At 29.7% G+C, this 26579-nt stretch overlaps 3 protein-coding genes across 3 annotated transcripts; 1 reads left to right on the top strand and 2 right to left on the bottom strand.

The window, feature by feature from the left end:
- The first annotated feature begins 1053 nt into the window (after positions 1-1053).
- Positions 1054-1572, top strand: LOC112998750 (uncharacterized). Its single transcript, XM_026124910.2, has one exon. It carries the CDS (start codon positions 1117-1119, stop codon positions 1363-1365), a length of 249 nt encoding a protein of 82 aa, XP_025980695.1. The 5' UTR covers positions 1054-1116; the 3' UTR covers positions 1366-1572.
- A 6015-nt stretch (positions 1573-7587) lies between these two features.
- Positions 7588-10515, bottom strand: LOC100787256 (F-box/kelch-repeat protein At1g22040). The gene is made up of 2 exons (XM_003542545.5): positions 10445-10515; positions 7588-9309 (listed from the first exon to the last, which is right to left on the bottom strand). Exon 2 carries the CDS (start codon positions 9296-9298, stop codon positions 7871-7873), a length of 1428 nt encoding a protein of 475 aa, XP_003542593.1. The 5' UTR covers positions 9299-9309; positions 10445-10515; the 3' UTR covers positions 7588-7870.
- A 9766-nt stretch (positions 10516-20281) lies between these two features.
- Positions 20282-20710, bottom strand: LOC102669450 (uncharacterized). The gene has a single exon (XM_006595154.1). It carries the CDS (start codon positions 20708-20710, stop codon positions 20282-20284), a length of 429 nt encoding a protein of 142 aa, XP_006595217.1.
- Positions 20711-26579: the final 5869 nt, after the last annotated feature.

The following is a 26579-nucleotide window of genomic DNA, read 5'->3' on the forward strand; positions in this document are numbered from 1 at the left end:
GCAGTATAATATTCTTCTATAAATAAATTGTTAAATAAAAAGTCTTATCATTTTTAATTAAATCTAATAACATAAACAAACTAATTATATTTATAAATATAATTATATTAGTAATAATTATATTACAACATTCAGATTTAAAAAAAATATTCACCTAAAAAATATGTTAAATTAATTAAATAATAAAAGAAAAATAATTATATTTAATAATATCATTTTCTTATTAAAAAAATTAATTAAAAACAAAATTATAAAATTTAATTAAATAAATAAGTAATTTTAAAATTAATTAAACAAAATTTTATATAATAATATTTATATTTTATAAAATTTTGAATTAAAAAAAAAGGCCACTTACGGAAGTCGGGGTGGCCAAACTCGACTTCCAACTACAATTAGAAAACAAGTGTAGATTGAAAATAAAACTAAAAAATGGTGTATATTGGAAAAAATCTAGAGAGAGTGTGTGCATATAATAAAAATACCACAGAACCAGCTCCCGTAGTTCACTTTCTTAATTAATCATCTTCGGTTTGATTCTCAAATCATTGAGAATCATCCGTCCATTTGATTTTTAATGCTTAGAATTAAATTGACCAATGCACAATAAAGTTAAGATTCCAATTAATTAACTAATGTACATCAGAATTAGCGAGCAAGAAAAATAATATTTGCTAAATTAAATAACAAGTCTCTCAAAAGAAAAATAGAATGGGCAAAAGAAAACAACACTGCTGCTTACTAGGATAAGATTTCACACACAAAAAAAAAAGAGAGAGAGAGAGAGAGAATAGGAAAAAAGAAGGAATCCAACTAGAGAGAAGCAAAAGAGAATCACGGTACGTTTATTCATTCATAGGTAATATGGCGAACACAATTTAATTTGTACCTTGAAGCAATTTCCAAAAGGAAAAACGCTGCTAAATGATGGTCCTACGACGACTTTAAAACAACAAAATTCACTGTTGAGGTTGGACCACTATTTTTTTTTCCTTGCTCCCCAAGCCTGTACAAGTCTATATAAATCAACCACATCATTCTTCTTCTTGCTACAAACAAGCTTTCCATATCTGATATCATATCATACTGTTTCCTATAATTCTAATTTATCTGGGCATGGCTACGCCAGGGTTTGGTCTCGCTGAAGCATACATGACACGGAAGATATACAAGGAAAAAATGAAAAAGATAGCACAAGAAGAACAAGAGGGAGAGAAAAACTCCAACATGAAGATTTCTACTATCAAAACGGGTTCCGAGGATAAAACATCAAGTGGGTGTTTCTCATGGGTCTCCAAACAGCAACACAAGAAAAATTCTCGAATTTCAGATTACAACGAAACCCTAGCTGCTGCCAATTCATGATTGACGATGTTGGGCTTTTATACATTTTAAGTACTAATTAATGTTTCTTTCAATTTTTCATCTGTACTAGAGATTATTCTTTTTCTTTTTGTCATTATTATGTATAATTGCATACCCTCCCATTTTTGTGAAATGGAATGAACTTGTTGTAATTCCCTGAATTAATATTTGGCAATTATTGTACCGGAAAATGGTATTTGGCAATTATGCTACTCTGTTTTACTTACCATTGAGGCTTGAGCGGCGAGGATCATTTGAGTTAGTGACGGAAAATCATTTCCCAATTAAACAAAAATGTTTCTATAATCTATTGGTGGATGACAATTTAGAGTACAGCGAGTAGACAATGAGAATTGGCCAGAAATTAATTTCTCCGTCGATGCAATGCAATGAATCTTATTAACTAAAATTCAACCAAAAAGGTTGAGATCAAGTAGTATTGATTTAATCTATGCATCAAACTGGCTTCAAAATTCACATATTGATGCTGGGGATGCGAACTGGGAACCACTTCCAGATGGGTGTCTTTTATTTCATGTATGTCAACAATTTTTGTCTTTTATTTCAAAAATACTGTCTCTCAAATCACGAATAATAGTTAATCTTTTTTAAATTTATATTTAAAACACTAAATTAAATTATGTTTTATAAAGTAAAATATATATATATATATATATATATATATATATATATATATATATATATATATATATAAATCTACAAAATTAAAATGTTTAATTCATGCGTTCAAACTCTAATTTAATCATTTGCTCCCTTTCCACCTAATGGGAGTCCATGTCTGAGTCATTCTTAATCTTATGGACAGAGCCCAACTAGTTAGGCCCATTTTGAGAGGTTTATTGTGTTAGAAGATTAAAATAAAATAAAAAAAATAAATGAGAAGAAAATGTAAAGTCTTAAACTAAACAACACTAGCAAAATAACTTCAGAACATAAATCAACAATGCATTATATTATACAATAAGCATAAAGGAAAATAATTCAAGGGAAGAATTTTAATAGTATGAGTTGAAGCACATAAACGCTATCCTTAGAGAGAAAATATCTTTATTGCACTGGTAGAAAAATCTGATTGCACTCCTCTCCCAAAATCGTGTTCAGCGAAAGGATCCTCGAACCTTAACAATGCTCTTGCTCTCAAAAATAAGTTTTTATAAGAAGATGAAGAAAAAAATTTAGAGAGAAAGAAATCAAATTGTTGTTCTGCTTGTGTGTTTTTCAGAAAAGAGGAAAGACATATATATAGGCATAGACTCCCTTATGCAACAACAAAAATTTGGCCATTGGAAACCAACTTACAGGTAACGTAACCACTTACAGACATGAAAACAAACGTAACAAATACGTAACAAATTACATTGACTCATTAAAGCACAATCTTAGAAAACATAGGAAATCTACTTTTACGTAACAGATTCTAGAATAACTAGTTTATTTTATAAAGACAGAATTAACGTGAGTAACATATTTTTATAAATTTTAAATTCTAAAACAAATATTTACTAACATTCCCTCCACATAATTTAAAATTTTAAAACTATTTTTTTTAAATATAATTTGTATAGAAACATAAAAGAAGTAGCATGTGATATTGTATTTCGGTATAAGGAACCTTCCGGGTGTGAGCTTTATGCCTAGTATTTATGAACTTCCACTCGAGAAAATGTAATGACTTAATTATTTTGAACTACACCTTCTTTAACCGGACTTTAATACACAATCCCTATAATGTTGACGTTCATTTAGGTTCTAATCAGTGGTACGACATTACACGGCCTTGCACATATATCTTGTTTCGTAAGTGTCACTTACAAATTAGTCCATATCTCACAGTGGCAGCCCCACCACCACACTCACTAGGTGAATCCTCAAATAGTGGTTTGTGACTCCACCCCTACAATAATTGTCATCAGATTCATTAAGAGGTATTTTTTTTACCAAAAAATACACATATATAAATACCTCAACCTTAATATTGTTACAATTTATAATACATCTCTTCAAAGGAATGAGAAATGGAACAACTCCGCAAAATTTTATTTTGGTGTACTTTAGTCAACAAGCAATTTCGTTGTTACCCATTGAACTCCATTCATGTGATCACCAATCCCACAGAGACGGATGTTCATTGTTGTAACTAAATAATGGACTCTAGTCCCATTCCCCTCGACGACTCAAATACTTGTTGACGCGTCAACCCTTTTGTAAGAAAATTTGCAATATTATTTTCTGACATGACAAAGTCAAGAGAAATGGCACCATGAGAAATCAAATTTCTGATAGACTTAACTCTCACTTTTAAGTGTCTTCTTTTTTTAGTAAAATTTTTGTTAGTAACTTTAGATATAGCAACTTGACTATCACATTACATTGAAACAGGAGGTATAGGCTTATTCAATAATGACAAATCACATAACAAATTTTTAAGAAACTCAGCCTCACTAGTAGCAATATCTAAAGCAATAATTTCTGCTTCCATAGTAGAACGTGAAATAATAATTTGTTTAGCAGATTTCCATGATACTGCACCACCAGCTAAAGTAAAGACATAATCACTTGTTGATTTTGTTTCATAAGAATCAAAAATCCAATTTTTATTAGTTTTAGGAGAACTCATTTAATCATTAATAGTTTTTTTCCCAAAAATGTGCATCAATAGACCTCATGGCCTCACCATAAGTTTCAGGATCATCTTCAAGTAGAAAAAAGCAAAATTCAGAACCAAAATTATTAACCTTTTTAGATCTTTTACTTCTCCTAGGTTCAAAAACAATGTCCTTATTAGCATTACTACAAGATGATAAATTAGAACAAAAAGTGTCACAAACAAATTTAGACAATTTATTTTTTAATGGAAAAACATTTTCGAAGAAAGTGACATCTCTAGATTCCATAATAGTACCATTAGAAATTTCAGACACTTTTGAATTAATAGCCAAGAATCTATAAGTAGTACTATGCAAATAATATCCAACAAACAATCAACTGTTTTTGGTCCAATTTTTCTTTTCTTATTAATAAGGATGTTAACCTTTATTAAGACACCCCACACTTTGAGATATTTCAGAGTTGGTTCTCTTTTTCTCCATAGCTCATAAGGATTTTTTTTCAATTTTTTTATAAGGTACTCTATTAAGAATATGACATGCAGAATATAAAGTTTCACCCAAGTATTCATTTTATTGTTTTGTGTGTTGTATTTTCACATGTTTATTTTTTTTTTAGCAATGAGTTATATATAGAGAGGTAACCAGTCACCAACGTGTATCAACAAAATACTTACAGCAATAACAATAACGTTAAACAATAGAAAATAAAAACCAAACAACAAACTTCCTAATTTTAAAGAATTGTAATTCACAAGTGAATTTGACCAAGTAAAAGATAGCTTTCTAACATAGGAATGAAAGTAGTGGGATGCTTTTAGTTTTTCACGGAAACTAATTCTAAAAGCATTTTATCTTTAAAAAACATAATTGATAAAGAAAATTTATTTTAATTTTAAATTTCAAATTATAAGAAAATATTTTCCAACAATCTCCCACTAAGTTAAAATTTAAAGAAATGAAATAATATAATCAAAACATTTTTAATGGAGCATAATACATTACATTTTCATCTATTAATTTTTTAGGCTTACTAGAAAGAAACTCAATTATATCCATTACACACATTTTGATAAAACAGGATGCTAATGTAGAAAGTGTAGAAAAGACTATGCAAGAAGAAAATGATTTTTCTCTCTAAGACTATTAGAAAATTAAAATAAAATAAAAGAAATAAATGAGAAGAAAATGCAAAGTCTTAAACTAAACAACAATAGCAAAATAACTTCAGAACATGAATCAACCATGCATTATATCATACAATAAACATAAAGGAAAATAATTCAAGAGGAAAAATTTTGTTAGCCTAAGTTGAAGTGCGCAAAAATTATCCTTAAAAAGAAAATGTCCTTGATGTACTTGTATAAAAAAAAACATAACAACTTACAAATATGAAAACAAACTAACGAATACCTAACAAATTACATTCACCCATTAAAGCAAAATCTTACAAAATATAAAAAAAATCTAATTTTACTTAACAAATTTTAAAATAAATAGTTTATTTTATAAAAACAAAATCAGTAACATATTTTTATAAATTTTAAATTATAAAACAAATATTTACTAACATATTTTCTGTCTGTAAATCCTTATGCAGTTGTGAATCAAAGGCAAAAACAATAATTGAGTTAATCTTAATATTGACATTTAATACTTCGGCATTCCTCTAATACATATATGCATATACACAACGATGATATGATAAATTTAACTTCATGACTATCTCGTATCTAATATTTTCGTATCTGATATGATAATTAGGAGATCCTTCAAAACAATCATTAAATAAGGCAAAATTAGTTTTAAAAAATTAATTTTAAAAAAGAAATGTGTTTTATTTTTTTTATATTTGAAACTAGAGGTAAATATTTAAAGGCTAATATGTAGGTATGCAACTAAATGCTTCGCATGCATTTCAATGAGGGGTTGAGAATTCAATTCAAAGTTTCATCAATAGGGTATTAAATCCCCCCGGCAAATTCGTCCCTGTTCACTACAGTAATGAAAACTAATAAATGGTTTACCATTATTGATGCACTCCCCGATTAAACCTATTTGCTCTCGTTTAGAAATGTGATGACTAATAAGATGTATCACTCTTTGTGATATCTAAAAGCTCCTTCAATGAGCTAAGTCTTTTTTTCTCCATAATTAATTATCTCAGTCTTGATTATAAGCCGTATTTGTTGGTCTCAAATGTAAGTAAATCTCACTTACATATATCTTGTTTAGTGAAACTTTTTCCAAAATATTTTTTATTTAATAAGACTAAGAACTTTTTTATGTTTGATATCAAATTTTAATAAAAGATAATTTAATAAAAGTGTTTTTTTAATTAAAAATTATACAATTTAATGAAATTAATTAATCTTTTTAATAAATATGATATCTTTTTCTGCTTATAATCAAGACCAGAGGGGATATCCTCTTTTAAAAACAATCATATTCAAGTTATGATTAATCACTAAGTCTAAATGTGATCATCTCTTCTATCAAATTTAACTCCTTTCCACTAGATTTAGCCCCATCCCTCTCTATATATAAACATGTAAAACCATCTGCATCCGTATCTCTACTCTCTCATGTTCACTTTCATGTAAATGCTCTCCATTCACCTTTTATTAATGGGTGGATTTCACTCTATTAGCATACATATTGTATATTTTATTATGTTTATAAATTCATGTATAATTTGTATTTCTTACTATATGAATATTTTCTTATTATTATTATTATTATTATTATTATTATTATTATTATTATTATCATTATTATTATTATTATTATTATTATTATTATTATTATTATTATTATTATTATTATTATATATATATATATATAGATTGTTATTCATTTCAATTATATGACGTGAATAATTTTTTACATTTTTTTATGATAAGAAATTATAATCATAAAATTTACATATTAAAATTGACCTATGCAACGTACATAGGGATGTCAAAAACAGATTTAATTTACTAAGGGAGTTTAACACAATTAATTAAACAGGATGAATAAGTTCATAAATCATCTGGTATCATGTTTAATTCCCACAATTAAAAAAACAAAACAGGTTCAATTTGACGAGTGGCCTGCATAACCCTCAAAAACAAATTGGGCTGAGTTGCATATTTCAACCCAATAACGCAACCCATTTTGGGTACGAAATCCCAAGATACTTGCAGATAAGCACTGTCGGTTTGACGCAGATCTCCTGTCCCCTCTATCCCATACATAATATCTTGCTTTAAAAAAATCTCAATATGAATGTTAGCAGCTATGAACATCCCATAATAGAGATATTAAACATTTCCCGTTCCATAAGTAGGTTCAACATTTCGAGTCATTAAATTATTATTAGGGGACAGACAATATTGTTGGAAATCGCTTGAGCAAGAACATGTCTAAATCGAACAAACTGATAAGTTGGGTACATCTACATAGTGTGTGGCTTTATTATATGTCAGATTTCGGAGAGAAATGCCTGATTTAAATTTCTCTACATTAGTAGGTGATAGCAGCAAATATTATGTCAATTAAGTGCACAACTTGAATCATATAGAAGCTATCATGAAACGATGCAAATCATGACTTGTGTGAGAGTATGTTAAATTTCTGCAAGTATCATTACTTGCCCATTTAAATGTTAATTCTAGTACAGAGTGAATAGTTTAAAATACTATTCTGCTGTTGATAAATTTGACTATTTACCTAGCAACAAGCAGATCATTGTTAAAGATGAAAATTTCTATGGGACATATTTACCTGAGATAAAAATATTAACTAAATACAAACTATTACAGAATTCACCATTATGATGCATAACTTACGGTAAACTGACATCTTGGCTGTCAAATTTGTTGCTTGGTATCAGTCTAGATGTCAATAACTTGGCAATTGATCAGTTCAGCCTGCTCAAAACCCTTACTTGCAACTAGTTTCCAAACAGCTTCATGTGTTTCAGCTGATTCTCGCAACAATTCATCTTCCATGTATTTGGGTGATTGAGGTGCTGAGGTTGATGGTGAAGAATCCACATTACTGCAGTGATCAGCCTTCAGAACAGAAATATCATGATTGGCATCTTTTGTGATGAAATGAAGCTTTCCATGGAAACCAGCTAATAGATATGGAGACTCCGATTCGGTAAAGTCATATACAGGGACTTTTCCAATAACAACTTTCCATTCATCCTCTCCTTGATCATATACCTTGATCCTTCCACTATCCACAGAATTTGAAGGATCAAAAGCATATAATTCACCATTCACTACAACACTCAATTTGGTTCCTGCCTGCTTAACTGGCCACCCTTCACCCATTCCATTTGGCATTTCCATCCATGAATTTGTTTCAGGATCATATATTTCTCCCCCAACATCAACAAAAAAGGGCCATGAATACAAACTTTGGGGAACATATAACCTTCCCTTGTACGAGGTTAACCCAGTGGCAATAGGCTTTAACATGTCAGCCAAAAAAGCTGTGGGCAGGACTCCGGCTCTTGAGAACGGCATACTAGGTACATCGGACCATGTATCCGAGAAGGGGTCATAAACTTCAGCAGATTGAAGAGGAATCAATCCAGCTTGACTAACCCCTCCAACAACATAAAGCTTGTTATTTAAGATTCCTGTCTTACAATAAGCCCTACCTGTAGACATAGAATTCACCTTCTTCCACGCATTTTGTATCGGATCAAATCGCCATACACATTTCATAGTTGAAGATTTAGAAAATCCACCTAGAACATAAAGACATCCATCAACAGCTCCAAAAGCACAACCACAAAAGGGCATGTCATCCAATGCATCCTTCTGTCCAAGCAGACCTCTAATAATTTCAGCAATTCTGATACCTTTTACCATGTTCCACATCCAAAGCCCAGAAGAACCCTTTTGGGAATCTTCCTCATCAACAACACTAGGCATAATAGGAAGTCTCTGCCATATTCGAGAACGGGGGTCTAGAGCATGCCATAAGAGTTTATTTTGTCCAATCCTAACCAACAGATATAGCCACTCTTCAGTTGTTCCAAGCTCTTTTCTTACTTTATATAATTCCGAACTCGTGATAGTCGCTTTCCACTTCCTAGACACCAGCCTTACATGATAGTAACAAATTCTAGGAAGTCTAGCAATAATCTGAAGGGATAACTCATCAGGGAGATTAGGAATAAGTCTTGGACATTCTTCAACAGAGGCAGGTGACATTCTTTGCCTCTTGCTGGTCTCGTTTGGAGAGATTTCACTAGACTCACTTTGATTGGCCTTGGTATTAGCCATACTAAACAAAGAACCCATAAGCTCAATATCTGCATCAAATACATGTTAGAAAAATTGACTTCAGCCCCTAGCTGCTGTAAAACTAAAGGCATAGGAAGCATCCAGCATGTGTAGGATAACAAGCATGCTCGGTGAGAACTAGAAGTTAACATAAATACACTATCTAATGAACATAACAATTAAGTCAATAACTGCAGAAACAACTCAGAACAGGAAAATTAGAAACATTCATCTACCAAATATCTTTAACACTGAGAGAAAGCATGATAACAACAAAAGAGCCAGAAAGTCATATATAAAAGCATGCAACAACCCCATTGCTTGATACAATAAAATAACAAAACATCAAATAGTCCCTCCTTGACATGGCTTTAAATTGCAGAATTGCCTTCCTAAGGCTAAGAAATTACATACAATTGCAAGAAAACATAGTTGAAGAACACAATATAATCTTTCCTGAAAAATAAATAAATAAAAACACCCTCCAATTAATATGACACCTGCACACCTCAAAATGACAAAAGCAGAGATAACCAAATTACATGGGTGTTAGGTACACTCCAGCCCCTCCCTCTTTCACATGAACCACGCTTTTCACCATTTTATGGCTTCATGAGTGTGCTTTTCCCTCTCTTTCTTGATTAGTTAATTCAATTTTAAAATATCAGATATGTATTAATGTGTTGATTCAGTTTCAGCTTTATCTGTGCAGGTAGTTTCACCCACCAAATTAACAATAAAAAAAAGTGATGCATCACTCATAATAATAATAAAATCAAATCAAACTGTGCAGATTGCAGAGAACCCAGTTGTGAATTGTGATGGCCAAATAACCAAAATAAACACAAATTTTGAAACTAGTTGCACAGATACAACTCTACACCACTATATTTTTTCACATCCCCACAATCCAACTTCTTTTTCTAGTATATTTGGAAAATTAACTTAAAAAATGACAAAAAAAAATAAACTCAACCAAATGAATGAAGGAACGGGTTTGAAGAGAAACTCTTTCCACCGAATAAGCTTGAAACTTCAAGCACCCACAACCGAGTTATTTTTTCACACTAAAAAATCGAAGAACAGAACATATGGGAAAAGAAGAAACTAAGAGAGAATTGAGTAAGTGATTAATATTAAAAAAGAAGAAGAAAAAGGATGTACAGGTTAGAAGGGACCGTCTGTTGCTTGCTTCTTTCCTCTCTCTTGTGTGGTGTGGTGTGGTGTGTGAGTCAGTGTGACTAAGAAATCATTATATACACTAACAATAATATATTAATTAATTAAAGTAAAGTAAAAATCATTTTATATTTCACCCTCATTTGTAGGTCATTACGCCAGAGAAGCTTTTATTTTACACCTTATTGTGTATAATTGATCTCAATTTTGTCTTCTTCTGTACTGTCTATATTTGATTGAAAATAATTTGGGTTAAATATATTTTTTTCTCCTTAAACTTTTTAAAAATTTTATTTTTAGTACCTCAATAAAAAGAATAATTGATTTTAGTTTTTGATGTTTTCCTTTTTTATCCTTCTGGTCTAAAGTTTCAACTGTCAGCACACGATGAAAAATTTAAACGGCAAGGACGAGAAAAGAAAACGAACATAAACATCAAGACTAAAATCAAATTTTTTTTTTGAAAAACTAAAAATAAGAACTTTAAAAAGTTTGAGAAAAAAAAACATAGTTAACCGAAATAATTTTATACCTTCATGAACTACTCATCTTTAGATCAAATGAGATAAAATAAATAAATAAATAGAAAAGTCAGTATAAAAGTTATACCAAAAAATTCAATACAAGAATACTAGTAATTTTTTATTATATTTGTTTTATGTAATTGAAAGGTTAATTTTTTTCTAAAAAACATGATATGGTCTATAAATAGAACCAATTTACATATAAAAAATATTTTTAGGGTTCACAAAAGAACAACATAAACATAGAAATATCATATTTTTTTTATCCAAATCATTTTCCTTCCTTTCCTTGGTAGAATTAAGGAAATTATTATTATGTAAAATACATTGATGATACGGTTGACGTGTGTACAAATCATATCAACCTCCATTGTATCTTGAAGGGAATTCGCCAAGACACTATTATATTTAATTTATATAGAGATTGGTGGAAGCTAATGAAACATAAAGGTTATGTTTTACACACACCTTGGGGTATGTTGGAACAAATAACTAAAAGAATAAATTAAGCTTGATAGGCATCATTCATGGGTATGTTGAAGTTAGGAGCTCAAAATGATCAAAGATTGCTCATAAAAAACAACTTTATCAAAAGCATGTTCAATTGAACATGCATGCCTTTTGAATATCAAAGTATGGCAAGACTAGAAGTTATGCATGATCAAAAGATCAATTTGAATAGAAAATTATCAAAAAGTAAATAGACAGGAAGCTACATATGATCAAAAGATGCAAAACAAATAAGAACCTTAAAAAACACATGTGTGTTGAACAAAAACAGCATGCTCAAGACTATTGAAAACATATTCCAAAAGCAAGAAGTTATCTTGGATATCAAGTATTGATGTAAACAAAACAATTAGAATGAAGAAAACTTTATACACATGATATTTAGGGGATAAACCAATATATAAGTCTATGAATATAAACTTCACCAAGTGCATAGATCAATTAGTACGAGATTATTCGAGCTTAACTAGTGGTCTCGAGTTTCAGTCCTACATATGCAATTGCATTAAATACTCAAAATAAGACTTTTATTGCATGCAATGATCATATCCGACTCAAATACGATTGCCTTCAGTGAAAAATACCTATGTTATACTAAAAAAATATCACTTTCTTCTCTACTTTATCCTATTTTTGTTGTACTTTTGTAGTCACCAAAGTTGATAACATGAACCAAATTTCTTGAGGCATGTAGATGCACTACCCTAAAGGGATTATATTTAGTATCCCATGGAATCTCCACATGATACAATCGAAACCTCTCAGTTTAACCAAGGCAACAAAACTAATAAGAACAAAAGTAATCCAGGAAGAAAAATAAGCGAGAGAGAAGAAGTTTGAGTTGTGTGTAAAGTAGTATGAAGATGAGTAATATACATATTACATAAAGCTATAATCTAAACCTATGAAGCCCCGATACACAAAAACTGGAAACGTATTGATGTCATACTTGTGTCGAACACAGATACGTCTCTAATACACCTAAATACAAATCCAAGAAGAATACATTTTTTTAACAAAAATTTTAGGACACGACTGGGATACGGCTCAAGATGGTTGGATACAACTTAAGTTGTTTTCGATACGGCTTGAGCCATTTTTTGAATTTTTTAATATTTTATAGTTTTGTTCTTTTAAATTTAGGGTTTTCAGAATCAGAAAATGTCCAAATATAAATAAAATGTTTCTACTTTCTTTAAAAAAAAAAACAAGAGCAATACACACCATTTTCCTCTTCTTTGAACATGACAACTCCTTTCCGATAGTTTTATAGGTTTTTCCAACAAGTAGGTCTTTCTGTCTGTGTAGTTTTGACTTTGATAGGGTATTCTATTTGTGTTGTTTTGGCTTTGCTCAAACCATTCTTTTATTGAATAAATTTATTTTGTCACTCAACAATTGTGTTTACAATGTTTGCTAAAACAAAATATGCATATTTACAATGTTTTAACAACACTCAAGATTATCTCCATAATTGCATTTTAACACCAACACGTATTTAATTTTACATCCATATATAAATCTTTTATGATTTTTTATTAATGTATCCAAAATGTGTTATATCTTTAATTTCAAAAAAATTATGTACTACAAATTCGTCCATGTTCACAACAGTAATGAAAACTAATAAATGGTTTACCATTATTGATGCCATCCTGATTAAACCTCCTATTTTCTCCCTCATTTAGAAATGTGATGACTAATAAGATGCATCACTCTTTTGTGATCTCTACAAGCTCCTTCAATGAGCTAATAATATGTTGAAGTCTTTTTTCCTCCACAATTAATTTTTCGAGCCTCAATTATAAACAACAAAAGTCTCTTATTTGTTGGTCTCAAATATAAGTAAACCTCACTTACATATATCTTGTTTAGTGAGACTATCTCCAAAATATCCTTCATTTAATAAGACTAAGAACTTTTTTATGTTTGATATCATTTTTTTTTTGTGTTGAGTGTTAATGCATACCAAATAGAATGAATATTAGCATTCCCAATATAAGTGTGTGTGTGTATATATATATATATATAGATCCAGAAAATTTTTTTAGGGGGACAAGAAATAATTTATGCAAAAGAAAAAATGCTTAAATACAATTGTGGTCTCTCAATTTTAAAATAGAGATATTAGTCTTTATATTTTTCAAAATTTACAATTTTAGTCATTTTATTTTAAAATAGAGACATTTAACCTCCAATTTTGCAAAATTTGGGATTTTAGTCATTTAGTCAAACTAAAAGTGTTGAGCATTAACATATTAACATTGATTATGATATGGATTAAATAAATAATCTTGTGTCACATTACTAAATTTAGGTCTCATTAAATTAATCTCTTGCTAATTAATATTTTGGAAGGATCAAAATCATAAATTTTATAAAAGTAAAAACTAAATGTCTCTATTTAAAATAAAGAAATTAAAGCTGTAATTTTAAAAAAATATGAGAAGTAAATGTCTTTATTTTAAAATAAAGAGAACAAATTTATGAATTTTAAAAAATAAGAGAACCAAAATTACATTTAAGCCAAAGAAAAATATCACAAGCTTTTATAAAATACATAATGTCATGACAAATAAAATTTAAAATACTCAAATTTCTAGAAATTATAATTGTCATGTATGTATTTTATACTTTGAAAATGTTCTAAAATTTTTTATTTTCAATACTATATAAAATGAAAATAATAAAATAATAAAGTTAGTATCAATTTATTCACTTTATTTTATTTCTTATATATTTTTATTATACATATATCACGGAAGAAAAAATCTTGTAGAGACAATTATCCCCACAGTCCAATAGGTGCATCCGCCGTTTAAAATATATATATATATATATATATATATATATATATATATATATATATATATATATATATATATATATATATATATATAATTTTTTTAAAGTTAAATAATAAAATACAAAATAATATCCTTGAATTAAATTTTAAACCAATAATTTTACAGTCATTTTTTATATTAAATAGTAATATACTCCAACTAAGAAAACAGTGTAAATAAACGGAGCGGATCCTGTACTAAGTCATTTTTTACTATTTTAATTATTTCATCAAATAAGTCTTAAGTTCCATCAAAATTCTGACCATCTATCTCCATCGGTATACATGCTGCTAGATGCTGATGTTTCATTACCATCCTCTACTTAAAGATATTGATAGATATATTTATGTGGATATATGTATTTATGTCTCTTCAATATCTTCTTTTACTGAAAAGTCAACCTCATTGACAAATATGCTAATATACAAGATAATATCCCCTTAAAAAAAAAAAGACAATATCCAAATGTGGGTACGACTACTTCATCAAAACATCACTTTTCCTATAATGAAATGTAAGAAAACATATTATATATGTTATATATAAAAACATGTTCAACAAAAAATATTTTAATATATTACTTCATGTTATAAAAATATCTAGATTATATCCTAATATAGAAATATAAAGGAATTTATTTATTCTAAGAATAAATTTTAGTTTAGACATTTTTTAATTTAATTTTTTATATAACAAATTTAAAATTTTAATCATTAAAATAATATAACATTTTCTTAATAATAACTATTTTCATTTTAAATAAATTAAGCATCTATAAGTCTATACCTTTTATAATCAAAATTGGCATATATGATTAAAGTATGTTTCATGTTAAAAATAAAGTTAATTATTTGAATATCAACAAAAAATTTAAATTATTTAACAAATGTTAACTTAATCTATTTAATAAAAAAATAATTTAATGGTTGCATTAATAAAAGTTATTGCTAGTAATTAAAAAAATATTAAATGAAATAAATTTGATAGGAATTACTCCTAAAATAAATATGTCTGTATTGTTTGGTAAAATCGCACACACTAAGGATGAAAAATGAGAAAAATACAAAAATACACAAAAAGAAAAAGTAGAAGATATGTGATTTACATGGTTTGGCTAACAAATCAACAAAAACATCCGCTATCTCCAAATAGGATTATAAGTTTTATGAAGAATTTAAAATTCTCCCCAAATAGCTATTATTTTATATATAAACTTCAACATGGTCTCACTTAAGAATAACACGCACCCACTCAAGGGATCATCCACAAATCACTCACTCTTTTTGGACTTAATTGAAATACATAAACTTCTTTTTGTTTTGTTGAAAAATACATAAGCTCTTCACAATATTACTTTATATAGAGGTGGGTTGGAGCTTCATCCAAAGACGAATAAATGCAAATTAATGGCTTTGCACGTAATTTGTAGTCATTGGAAATACAATTCATCTTTTAGACCGAGGCAAAAGCACAGATATAATTCTTAATTAGTTTACTGTTTTGTAAAAAAAGGCATGCTTACATACATATACCAAAATATTACTCATTCCGTTTCAAAATATAAATCATTTAAAGTTGCTATATAGATATTAAGAAAAATAATTAATTTATTGAATTTCATAAAAAATATCAATAATTTTCCTAATATATCATTTTATCTCTAATTAAATAGTATTCATATTCATTTACTCCCATTACATAGAATTTTCATTAGTAATAATAAATTTTTATACAAACTTAATGGATCACTTAACTTAATTGTATCTTGTGTTACTTGTGAAAAATCAAGTGATTTTTGGAATTAATCAATGATATAAATGCATGAGTAAATACAGTGAATTAGGAAAAAGAAATAACAAGAATCAAAGACACTGTTGTATTAATGCATGAATGAGGATAATTTTAGAAAAAAAAATATTTATTGTAATATATATTAATTTTGTAAAACAATTTATATTATAAAAGTTGGTTTTTTTTTCTAAAACGACTTATATTTTGAAATATAAAGAATATATAGTATATAGAGAGAGAAAGAGAAAGAGAGAATTTCTTAGTTTATTGCCTCCTAAAAATATGACACACTCAGAGGGAGGTACGACAGATTATTTCTTTTCTTTTCTTTTCTTTTGGTATGAGACAATATGTAATTATGTATCATCTATGAAAAGTAATGCATCTCAAGTAACTAGCAAATGCATACTTGTGATTGATACTTAATATTATTGGTTAAACTGAAATAGTTTTGAGTGTTTGGTGAAACTAAGTTATGAAAAAATGTTTGATGAATTAATCACATGAAACAACAATTTTAATGTTTACGTGAAATATTTTTCCTTCAAAAGTTTAAGGTTATTTTTATAATTATAAATGTATTAAAATAGGAATTTTTAATAATAAAGGAAAATACCATTTCAACTCATCTAAAAAAATACCATTTCATTACGTTTCTATTTGTGGTAGTACTCGATATTTTTTTTTACACAAGGTAGCATCCAAATTCAATACTATTTAATCATCATTTTAAAAAAGAGTGCGGCCAATTAATTTTAAAAATAACCAAATACCTTATTTAAAATATATGTATACCTTAAACATGTGTAATTTGTTGGATCATTGATTATGTGTTTATATATTCAATAGATATTAACTCTCCTTTAATGTATGTTTTTTGTCAACATGTTTTTCTTGGCTTCGGCTTAATTTTATTATTCTTCAAAAAAGAGTGTCCGGGACTTTTTGACAAAAAAATGGATGTTTTTTATATAAAAAAAAACAATATTCTCAAAGAGTGTAGTTTGGAAACAATTTACAAGACATATTTTTTGTCACATAATATGTAGGAGAAACCAATCTCGGTGTCACTTTATATTTGTTTTATGTCTTGCAGCGGAAGGAGCCACTTTTAATGAAATCTCATGTTTTAATTGTCATATAGGTTATATTTATGACCAATGTAAAAAAAAGTACCTTTTACATAGATTTTATACTTGTTTACATCAATCATAGATATAATTTAAGTGATATAAAAAAAATATGACAACCACAACAAGAGACCTCATTCAAGGTAACTTCTGCTTTAGAAAACATTTATATTCCTTTTTCTCTGACTCTCAAGAATCCTAACAGAGCATTTAGAGGAGAAGCTCTAGAAAGCACTAGAAACGTCACCATTGCTAATGGAGAACGCTTGAACAACTACATCGAGGTAAGGGATGAGTTACTCGCGCTTGGAGATTAGAATGAACATACATAGAGATCCCTAAAGGATCAATTCTGAGTTATTTTGGGTTGTTTCTTTTTTTAAAATTAAGCTCTATTTTTCCTAAATTTTTCGCTTGTCATTGTGATTCGATTTCACTTGTGCAAATTTGATTTATTTACATATGTTACAAATTTTGATTTCACATGAATTATTTACCTGTTTCAATGCTTTGATTTTAATTTGAATTATATAATAACAATCATATGTATATAATCGAAAGTGACATTCCAATTTGATTTGCACGTTCTTACAGTGAATTAATTCTAATTGTTTTGTTGATTTGCACATTCATGTTTACGAATTGCAAAGAAAAAAAAAGTGGTGTTCCAATTTGTGTGGCACTGATTTCCTTTTCCTTTGGGTTATATGTGTGGGTGTGTGTGTATATATATATATATATATATATATTAAAAATATTTTAAATAATAAAAGTAACAGAAATAATAAATTGAATAAATTTATAGAAATTATAAAGTTGTAGAAATTATTGCTTAATAATGATTACTTTTGCTACATTTTAATTTAATTGTTATAAAAGTTCTTTTTAATTGAAAATAATATAGTTCAATTTAATTTATACATGGTTTGTGCCATGTAAATATTATTACTGGGTGATATGTGTATGATTTATAAGGTGTGATAAATTGTTTTATTGGAATTATGAAATTATGATTGAGATTTTATGTAAGTGATAAATTTTAGTATGTAATGAATTGTGAAATACATGGGTGTTGAGATGTGGTATGTATTGAGTTGTTAGCTATGAATTATGCAATCACACAATTGTAAGATCCTTTAAAGGCGACAAGTTAATGCGCGATAAGTTTGTGATGGGTTTCAGTGTGGAAATCCGCAAGTTTAATTACTTAAGGCACGACGAGTTAAAATCGTTTTTGAAAATAATTGAGATTTTAAAAACAATTGAGTAGTTATGTGTATTGCATAGTTTATAGGAAGAGTCTGTGTGTTAAAATATTTTCTGGGTTGGACCTGAATCAGGAGGGAGAGACCTTGATGGATTTCTCAAAGTCTAGGCCTTGGGGATAAATACACTCAGTTTGAGTGCTCCTTTAAGCCTGTGTCGATCCCACATGATTGAAGCATTCTCACAAGACAGAGTGACCCTGACTAGTCTCCCTATGATTTTACTTAATGAGAGTAACCTGACTTACCCATTGTGAGACAAGTCTTGTCATGTACTCTTAAGCGTCCGACGAGGTTTTTTTACTGAAAATGGCACCACATTGCATGTAGGCCTAAGTCTAGTGTATTTGTTTCATAATGGTTGTGTTTCTTTCATTGAGTTTAACGACTGATGTTTTGGTGCTATTTTTTGGAGTGTATGATTCATGTGTAATGTAATTGGTGATTTCTATGATGAATTTTAAATGATAAAGTGGTGAAGTGACGAGGACTGTAGTAAGTTGAGTTATGTTATAAATAATTCTATAATGTATTTTGATTTCGTCTTTGTTTATCTGTATCTTATTTAGAAATGTGATAACTCACTTTGGTGTGTGTTTGTGTTTAGGTTGATTGCCATTTTGTTTTAGGTGCCAGTATATGATGAGTTCCATACTGGAGATAGAGAGGCTTAGTCTGTGCCAGGGAAATGCTCTGATAAATGTGATATTGGGTCATAGGGTTTTATTTTATATGTTATAATTCCATGAATAATATAATTGTTTTATGTTTTCCGCTTTAGTGTGACTTCTTTTCATTCAGAATAAGCAGTCTTGTTTTGAGCTGAGATGATTTTATCAGTATTTGAACAAGTTCTATTATGATTTCACTAAGCGAATGTGAACCTTTTACCTTTTGAAATGTTTTTATTTAAATGTGTTTTAAAATTTTCAATTAATTCTACATTCTTATTCTTTTTATTATATATATATATATATATATAGATGTGGGGGGCGGGTAGAGGGTGTCAGGTAAAGCGTCACTCAATATGACGTCTCCTTATCATATGTGGCAAAAGTCATGAAAATTGTTTTGAAACTACACTCTCTTTGAGTAAATTGTTTCTTTTAAAATACCTATTTTTATAAACATGAGAATGTGAAATTTTCAAGTCCATGCTGTCAAGATCGTCGGGCATCTTTCTTGATAACTAGAAATAAGTTAACTCTTCCTAAGGTTTGATTGGTTGCTCTATTTTGAAGAATGAATGGAGGCAAATCACGAATATCTAGTTAGTCCTAGACTACAAGTGATATTACTATAGGCATGGTTAATTTCTTTCTAACTTAATTAAGATAATAATAATTCAAGCTTCCGAAAGAAAATATTGGCAACATGGCATTGATCAAAATTAAATTGGTTGGAAATGAAACAAGCTTAAGCCATAGGAAGTTAAGAACCTTACAACTAATAATTAAGCCAAGAGCTACAATATCCCTAGCTAGATAGGTAGCTATGAGAAGCAAAATGCTAAACAAGATTAACAAATTCAATTGCATTTCTTCTAATATTACAAAATAAACCAAAACTACAAACGAAAAAATTCATTATAAACTGATCACTAATTAATCAACTATGAACCGTTCTAATCGGAAGCACAGGCAACCCAAAAATGTTACACGTTGGACCTGTTCTCACACTACTGCAGTTCAAACACTTGACTCTACCACCACCAACTACAACAACATCACTATCATGTTCCATAGAAAGCTCATCATTAACAACTAGCCATATTCTCTTCAACTTCATCAAACCTATCATTACTAGTAACAATATTAGTGTGATAATGAACCTCTTCATCATGTGGAGTATTAGATGGTGTTGCTTCTTCAAAGTACTCATTATGGCCATCAAAGGGAACGTTAACAAGGTGCAATGTGAGTCTACCATTGGCCCTATGTGCACGAAAGTACTCGTGGTGCTTCATCTTCTCCTCTTTCAGAATCAACCTTCCCTCGTTTGTGTAGTACCTCTTCAACACCCATGGCATGTGTGAGGCCAGGTTTTGAGTTCTAGCTAGTAAGGGTATATAGGGAGGGAACATTTTCGTTTTGGTTTTGCTCTTGGCCTTGATTTTGTTTCTTGCATCGTTGTATCTGAAGGACTTATGGTTATCTGTGATATTGTTTGTGTTTTGGAGGACCATGTAGTTCTCAGTGCCAATGTAGTCGTCATTGTTTGGAGGGAAAATGTGATGCTGCTGCTCATGACCATGATGGTTTGTGAAGGTGTAGAAAGTATGAAGACAAGAGTTTGGGGGTACCCTTTGGCTTTATATACTAGGAAGAAATAGAGAGAGAAAAATTATTCTTGCACACCCTAGAGAGAAAACGAAATAATAGAGAAAAATAATATATATAGGGTGAGTTTGTTTAAATTTTTTAAAAAAACTTTAAAATGAATATTTTTATATAAGTGTTTTTTTTAAGAAATAAATGTGATTTGCTTCTTAAAATAAGCACAAATAGTTTAAACAAACATGCTAAAAAAACATTAAATTGTTTATTTTATTAAGATAAATAATTATTTTAAAAAAAATTAGTTTAAACAAACTCATTCATAATAAATACTTGATTTAGTTTGACAAAAAGAAAGAGACAAATGAAGAGTTTTTTTTAAATTAATATTGGGATATTCAAATATATCATTACCGAAATTCAAAATTAAAAAAAGAGAATGGATGAATAAATAGAGAAAGGGGATGGAGTGTAAAAGTAAAAGTAAGTAATATTGGAGCTAGGAGAAAAGGATGAGGTTGATGAGTGTGTGAATAACGTTTTATGTATGTTACAACAAATACAAGGAGAGCAAGGTGAGGAGTTCAAGTGGCTAGGTTTTCGTGAAGGGATTGATGACAATATTATGAAGAGAGGAGATTGATGAAAATATTCAACAGAGGAAGCTATTATCATTGTTGTTAAGATTGAGTTTCAAGTGGCTATTCTCTGGCTTTATGAGTATCAAAATCTGATTAAAACTAGTGGCTTGTGAAAATTTAAAATTCCCAAATCAGAAGACAAATTAAAGGACAAGCAGAAGTGGGCACAAGGCACATATCACCACATTTCACATTACAAATATGAAAAATGAAATAGTAAAATAGCCAAAAATGGATTTCTATTAGCTTACCAAAACAACAACACAACACTCTTATTCAGACAAAGGTAGTAATCCTTCCGTTCTAAAATTTATAAGTTGTTTAAAGTTATTGTACATGTATTAAAAAACAATTAATTTATTGAATTTCATTAAAAAAATATTAGTGATTTTTCTAATATATTATTTTATCTCTAATTAAATATATAGTACTCCTACTCATTTATTTCCACTACACAACTCATTAGTAATGACAAATTCATAAACAAACTTGATGGACTAAGATCTTACCACTTCACCTAATTAATTGAAATTACTTTTACCGTCAAAATTTTAATCCGAACCTAAATGAGACTGAAATTTACTCAGATAGAACAAAATTTGAATTGGGTTTCAAACATTTTCGTTAAAAAAGGTGTTAGTATTAATCAATGAAATAAATGCATGAGTAAATACTAGTGACTTAGGAAAAATAATTCACAAGAATTAAAAAGAACGTTGTATTAATGCATGAAGTATTGATTGAGAATAATTTTGGGAAAAAATATTTTATGTAGTATTAATTTTGTAAATGACTTATATTATGGAACAGAGGGAGTACTAGCGGGTACATAAATTCCTTACTCGATATCAAACTTAAGTTATATAGCATTTTATATAAGTGACATTATTCATATACTACTATTAAGCAATAGAAATAAGCAAAGAGTGTAGTTCTTATAAATTATCACAGTAAAAAAATTACTCTAATAATAAAAAATCACATATTGTAAAAGTCAACAATTTACTCTAAGAATTTTAACTAAATGACAGTATAATGACATAGAATATTTACCCATATGCAAATAACACAACACCTCTCAAAGTAATTTAGAGAATGACACATTATTTATGTAGTGGATAGTTTTGAATGAGTAAGGCATAGATTTAGCATAAAATATTGAAAATGTACTTAGGACATGCATGTGAGTAGGTGGATTGAACCGGGTGTTGATAGGTATTTCATGCATTGGTCATCAATTAATCCAGAGTTCCATGAAATACAATTGCTCATCTGGAAATGACAATCTCCAAATTAACATGATTGTACCATAAAATGTAATTCTTGTACATTCTTTTATTAATTAGTGTACTATATATATATATATATATATATATATATATATATATATATATATATATATATCCTACAAGACATAATTTGCTAGGAATTACCTTTGTTGAATAAAAATCATTTTAATTTAATTAATAAATAAAAATGCAGCAAAGGGAAGCATTTATGTGTCAAAAGAGGTTAATTTACTTCCGACATTGAAGAAAATAGAGCTGGCATTGCCAATTGCCATGCATGATCGATGCCCTCAATTTTATATGAACGAAGAGCAGAATTGAAATTCAAAATCCAAACTCCAAACTCCAAAGTTTACAAATAAAAAACACAATTAACATAAAATAATCCAAACAAAAGAATAATTGCAGTTGAGAAAGTAAGAGAGATACCAAACTGACGTAGCTCCATGTGAAGCTTGTAGGCCATGGATCTTCTTCATCAATGGAGTCTTTTGCTTCTTGAAGATCAATGGCAACAAAATGAAGAAGGAAGAAAGATGATTGGAGACGCCACTTTAAGGAGAAGACGAGTCAAGAACAAGCTCACCACCATAGGAAGCCATGGATAAGAGCTTGAATGTAGAAGATGAGTGGAGGGAGAAGGAGAGAAGGAATACAAAATTTTGTGCCTCAACTAAGGTCTGAACTTTGAAGTGTAATTTTCAAATAATCAAAGTTGAAAAAATACACACACATGACTTCTATTTATAGCCTAAGTGTCACACCAAATTGGAGGAAAATTTGAATTTCTATTCAAATTTCACTTGAATTTGAAATTGAATTTGTGGAGTCAAATTTTAGAGCCAAAATTTCACTAATTATGATTAGTGAATTTTAGCTATGGTTCAGCCCACTAATCCAAGATCAAGTCCAAGATTTTCCACTAAGTGTGCTTAGGTGTCATGAGGCATGTAAAGCATGAAGGACATGCACAAAGTATGACTATATGATGTGACAATGGGGTGTAGCAAGCAAATGCTCACCTCCCCCTCTAAAATTTAATTGGATTGGACTTCTCCCAATTCAATTAAATTTATTTCTCAACACACACATCAAATATTCACTTAATGCATGTGAAATTACAAAACTATCCCTAATACAAAAACTAGTCTAGGTGCCCTAAAATATAAGGGCTGAAAAGTCTTACATTTCTAGGATACCCTACCTACATTGTGGAGCCCTAAATACAAGGCTCAAAAATAATGAAATCTTAATATAATATTTACAAAGATAAGTGGGTTCATACTTAGCCCATGGTCCCAAAATCTACCTTAAGGGGGGGGGGGGGTAGAATTGCATCATTTTGTCCTTCTTGAAAAGGATTTGACCTCAAATCCTGAGGTTCTTGAAACTCAGGGATTCTTTCTTCAACACTTGTAAAAAGAGTAAATACATATGTATTAGTGGTGTTGGGTATGTTAGAGTAGGATAAGGACTGAAAAGCCCTTTCCTAGCCATCTTCCCATGAGAGAACATGGTTCCTTACCAACTCAATGAGTAGTGCTACAATTATAGAAAAATATGGGACAAACATTTTGTAAAAGTTTGTTAAGTCATTGAAATCCCAAATTTCCCTTAAAATTGGTGGAATGGGCCACTCAGGAATGACCTTTATTCTCTTAGGGTCTGTGGGAACCCTTTGATCACTATTTAAAAAGTTAAGGAAAGTAATGGAATAAAACATACATTTTTCTTTATTTTCATGTTGGTTATTCCTACAAAAAATTATGACAAACCTAAGGTGTTCCATATGAGCACCTAGGTTTGTATTGAAAACAAAAATAAGAACAAACCTACCTAATAAGTCCCTATTTACACGAATCTTGAAGATGTTGGGCGCATGAGTGATTTTACAAAAGAGGGTTGCACCACTCAACACATTCATCATATAACCTATTTTAGGGATTTGAGGCCTAATAATACCTATTTTGGGCACCAACAAAGTACAAGGATTTAAGCTCTTACAAACCAAACCCTCATCCAACAACTCCTTTACTTGAGGAATAATATCAAGCCCAAGAGGTGAGGCAGTGCTAACAAGTGCCTTTTTACAAAAGAGAAGATATGGAGGTTGTCTAAGAGGGTTCTTTAATATTTGTCTTTATTGCAAAATGACTTTCCTTCTTAGCTAACCTCTAGGAGGAGACACTTACCTCCTTACACTCATCCCTAACCATTAAAGGTTGTCCTTCTTCTTTGGGGGTAAATTTCTTTGCTAGATCATTCCCCTTTTGCTTCTTTACTTTCACTAGAGGAAGGTAAAGTAGTAGCCTCATCTTGGCTACTATAAATGTCTTAGCCCCTCATAATCATAGTTTTCTTGATGGGGCATTGAGAAGTAATGTATCCTCTTCCAAGACATTTAAAGCACTTTATAGAGCTAGACTTCTCTTGCATACTAGCCTTAGGGGGTTGCTTTTCTATTGTCTTCCCCTTATCATCTTTGGGCTTACAAGGTGCTGCCCCTAAGATGCCTAGACTTTGGTCTTTCTTTGGATAAGAGTGAGAACCATAAGATTTTGAAGTAGATTTTCTTTTAAGTTGTTGTTCTACCCTTATTTCCCAATCTAAGTAAGCCTTTACATTGTCCTTCCCATGGAAGTATGGTAGGCTAATGTTAGCCTCTTGAGGCTTTCTTTCCTTTTCTCTCATATGGGAGTGAGGTCTAAGATGTGACCTATGTCTTCCTTCATAATAGTCACGAAGTTCTTCACCTAGGCTTTTACAAGAGTCATGACTACTATAGGTGACATGTTTTTTTTCTTAACTCTTTTAGTATTTTCCTTCTTTCTTCTTCCTTTATTATCTCTCTTTCGTCTTGATTTATTTATTTCTTCCACTCTTTTTTTCCTTTTTCTTTTCTCTCTTGTTTTTCTTTCCACAACTTAAGGGATCTCAACTCATCAAATATCTTATACAAGGGATCCTTAGGAGTAGAACCCTCACCATTAACACTAGATGAAGAATGAAGACTCATGTTGGTTCCTAAGTTGTGATTCTTTCTTGTTAGAGGTTTGAAAACAAAAGGTAAAAGAAACTATGGTTAAAACTAGCCAAAATAAACACTAAAAGAGGTATGAAAGATAAGGTAAAAACTAATTGGTAAAATGCAAGCTATCTAGTCGGTTTGACAATGGAAGGTAAAGGAAATAAGCTATAAAAGTAAGCAAGAAATTAAAGTGCAAGAAATGTAAACTAGGCGAATCTTAAGAGTGTTTGGATGACCACATTTAAGGTTCCCAACAAAACACTCACTATCCTAAGGAAAAATTGCCTAAAATTATTAGACACAAATGGAAGTTTGGAAACCTATTGGAGGCTCCCAACACACTTCCAATGAAAGGCCTTTTTGTTACAAAAACTTGAAAGCAATGAAGGTAAGTAAATTGTCAACTACAAAATTACAAAAGGGTCTTCAATTTTGGTGGTTGTTCTCACTTTGGTGATTCACTCAATTTGGAGTGCTTCTTAGTCCAATAGCTCTTAAGGTGGTTGGTCCCTTGCTTCTTGACTCAAATTCTTCAAGGGATGACACTAATCATCCTTTCCAATTTCCTATATAGCAACTCACAAACAAGGAAACAAAGAGACAAACAATAACCAAAGACTAAAAAAATGAAATGAAAGCTAAACCAATATATTTTTAACAAGACAAATTTTCAAGGATTATTCAACAATTACAGCAATGAAAAGCACATAAAAACAAGCTAGGACTTAAAGAGAAACCTAAAATGACTCTAGAGTAGAGTAAAAAAAACTAAAAAAAAATAAGACTCAAGAAACCTCTAGTTTTGGTACTTGTTTTCACA

This window comes from Glycine max, chromosome 13 (genome assembly GCF_000004515.6).
Source record: "Glycine max cultivar Williams 82 chromosome 13, Glycine_max_v4.0, whole genome shotgun sequence".
NCBI lineage: Eukaryota > Viridiplantae > Streptophyta > Magnoliopsida > Fabales > Fabaceae > Glycine > Glycine max.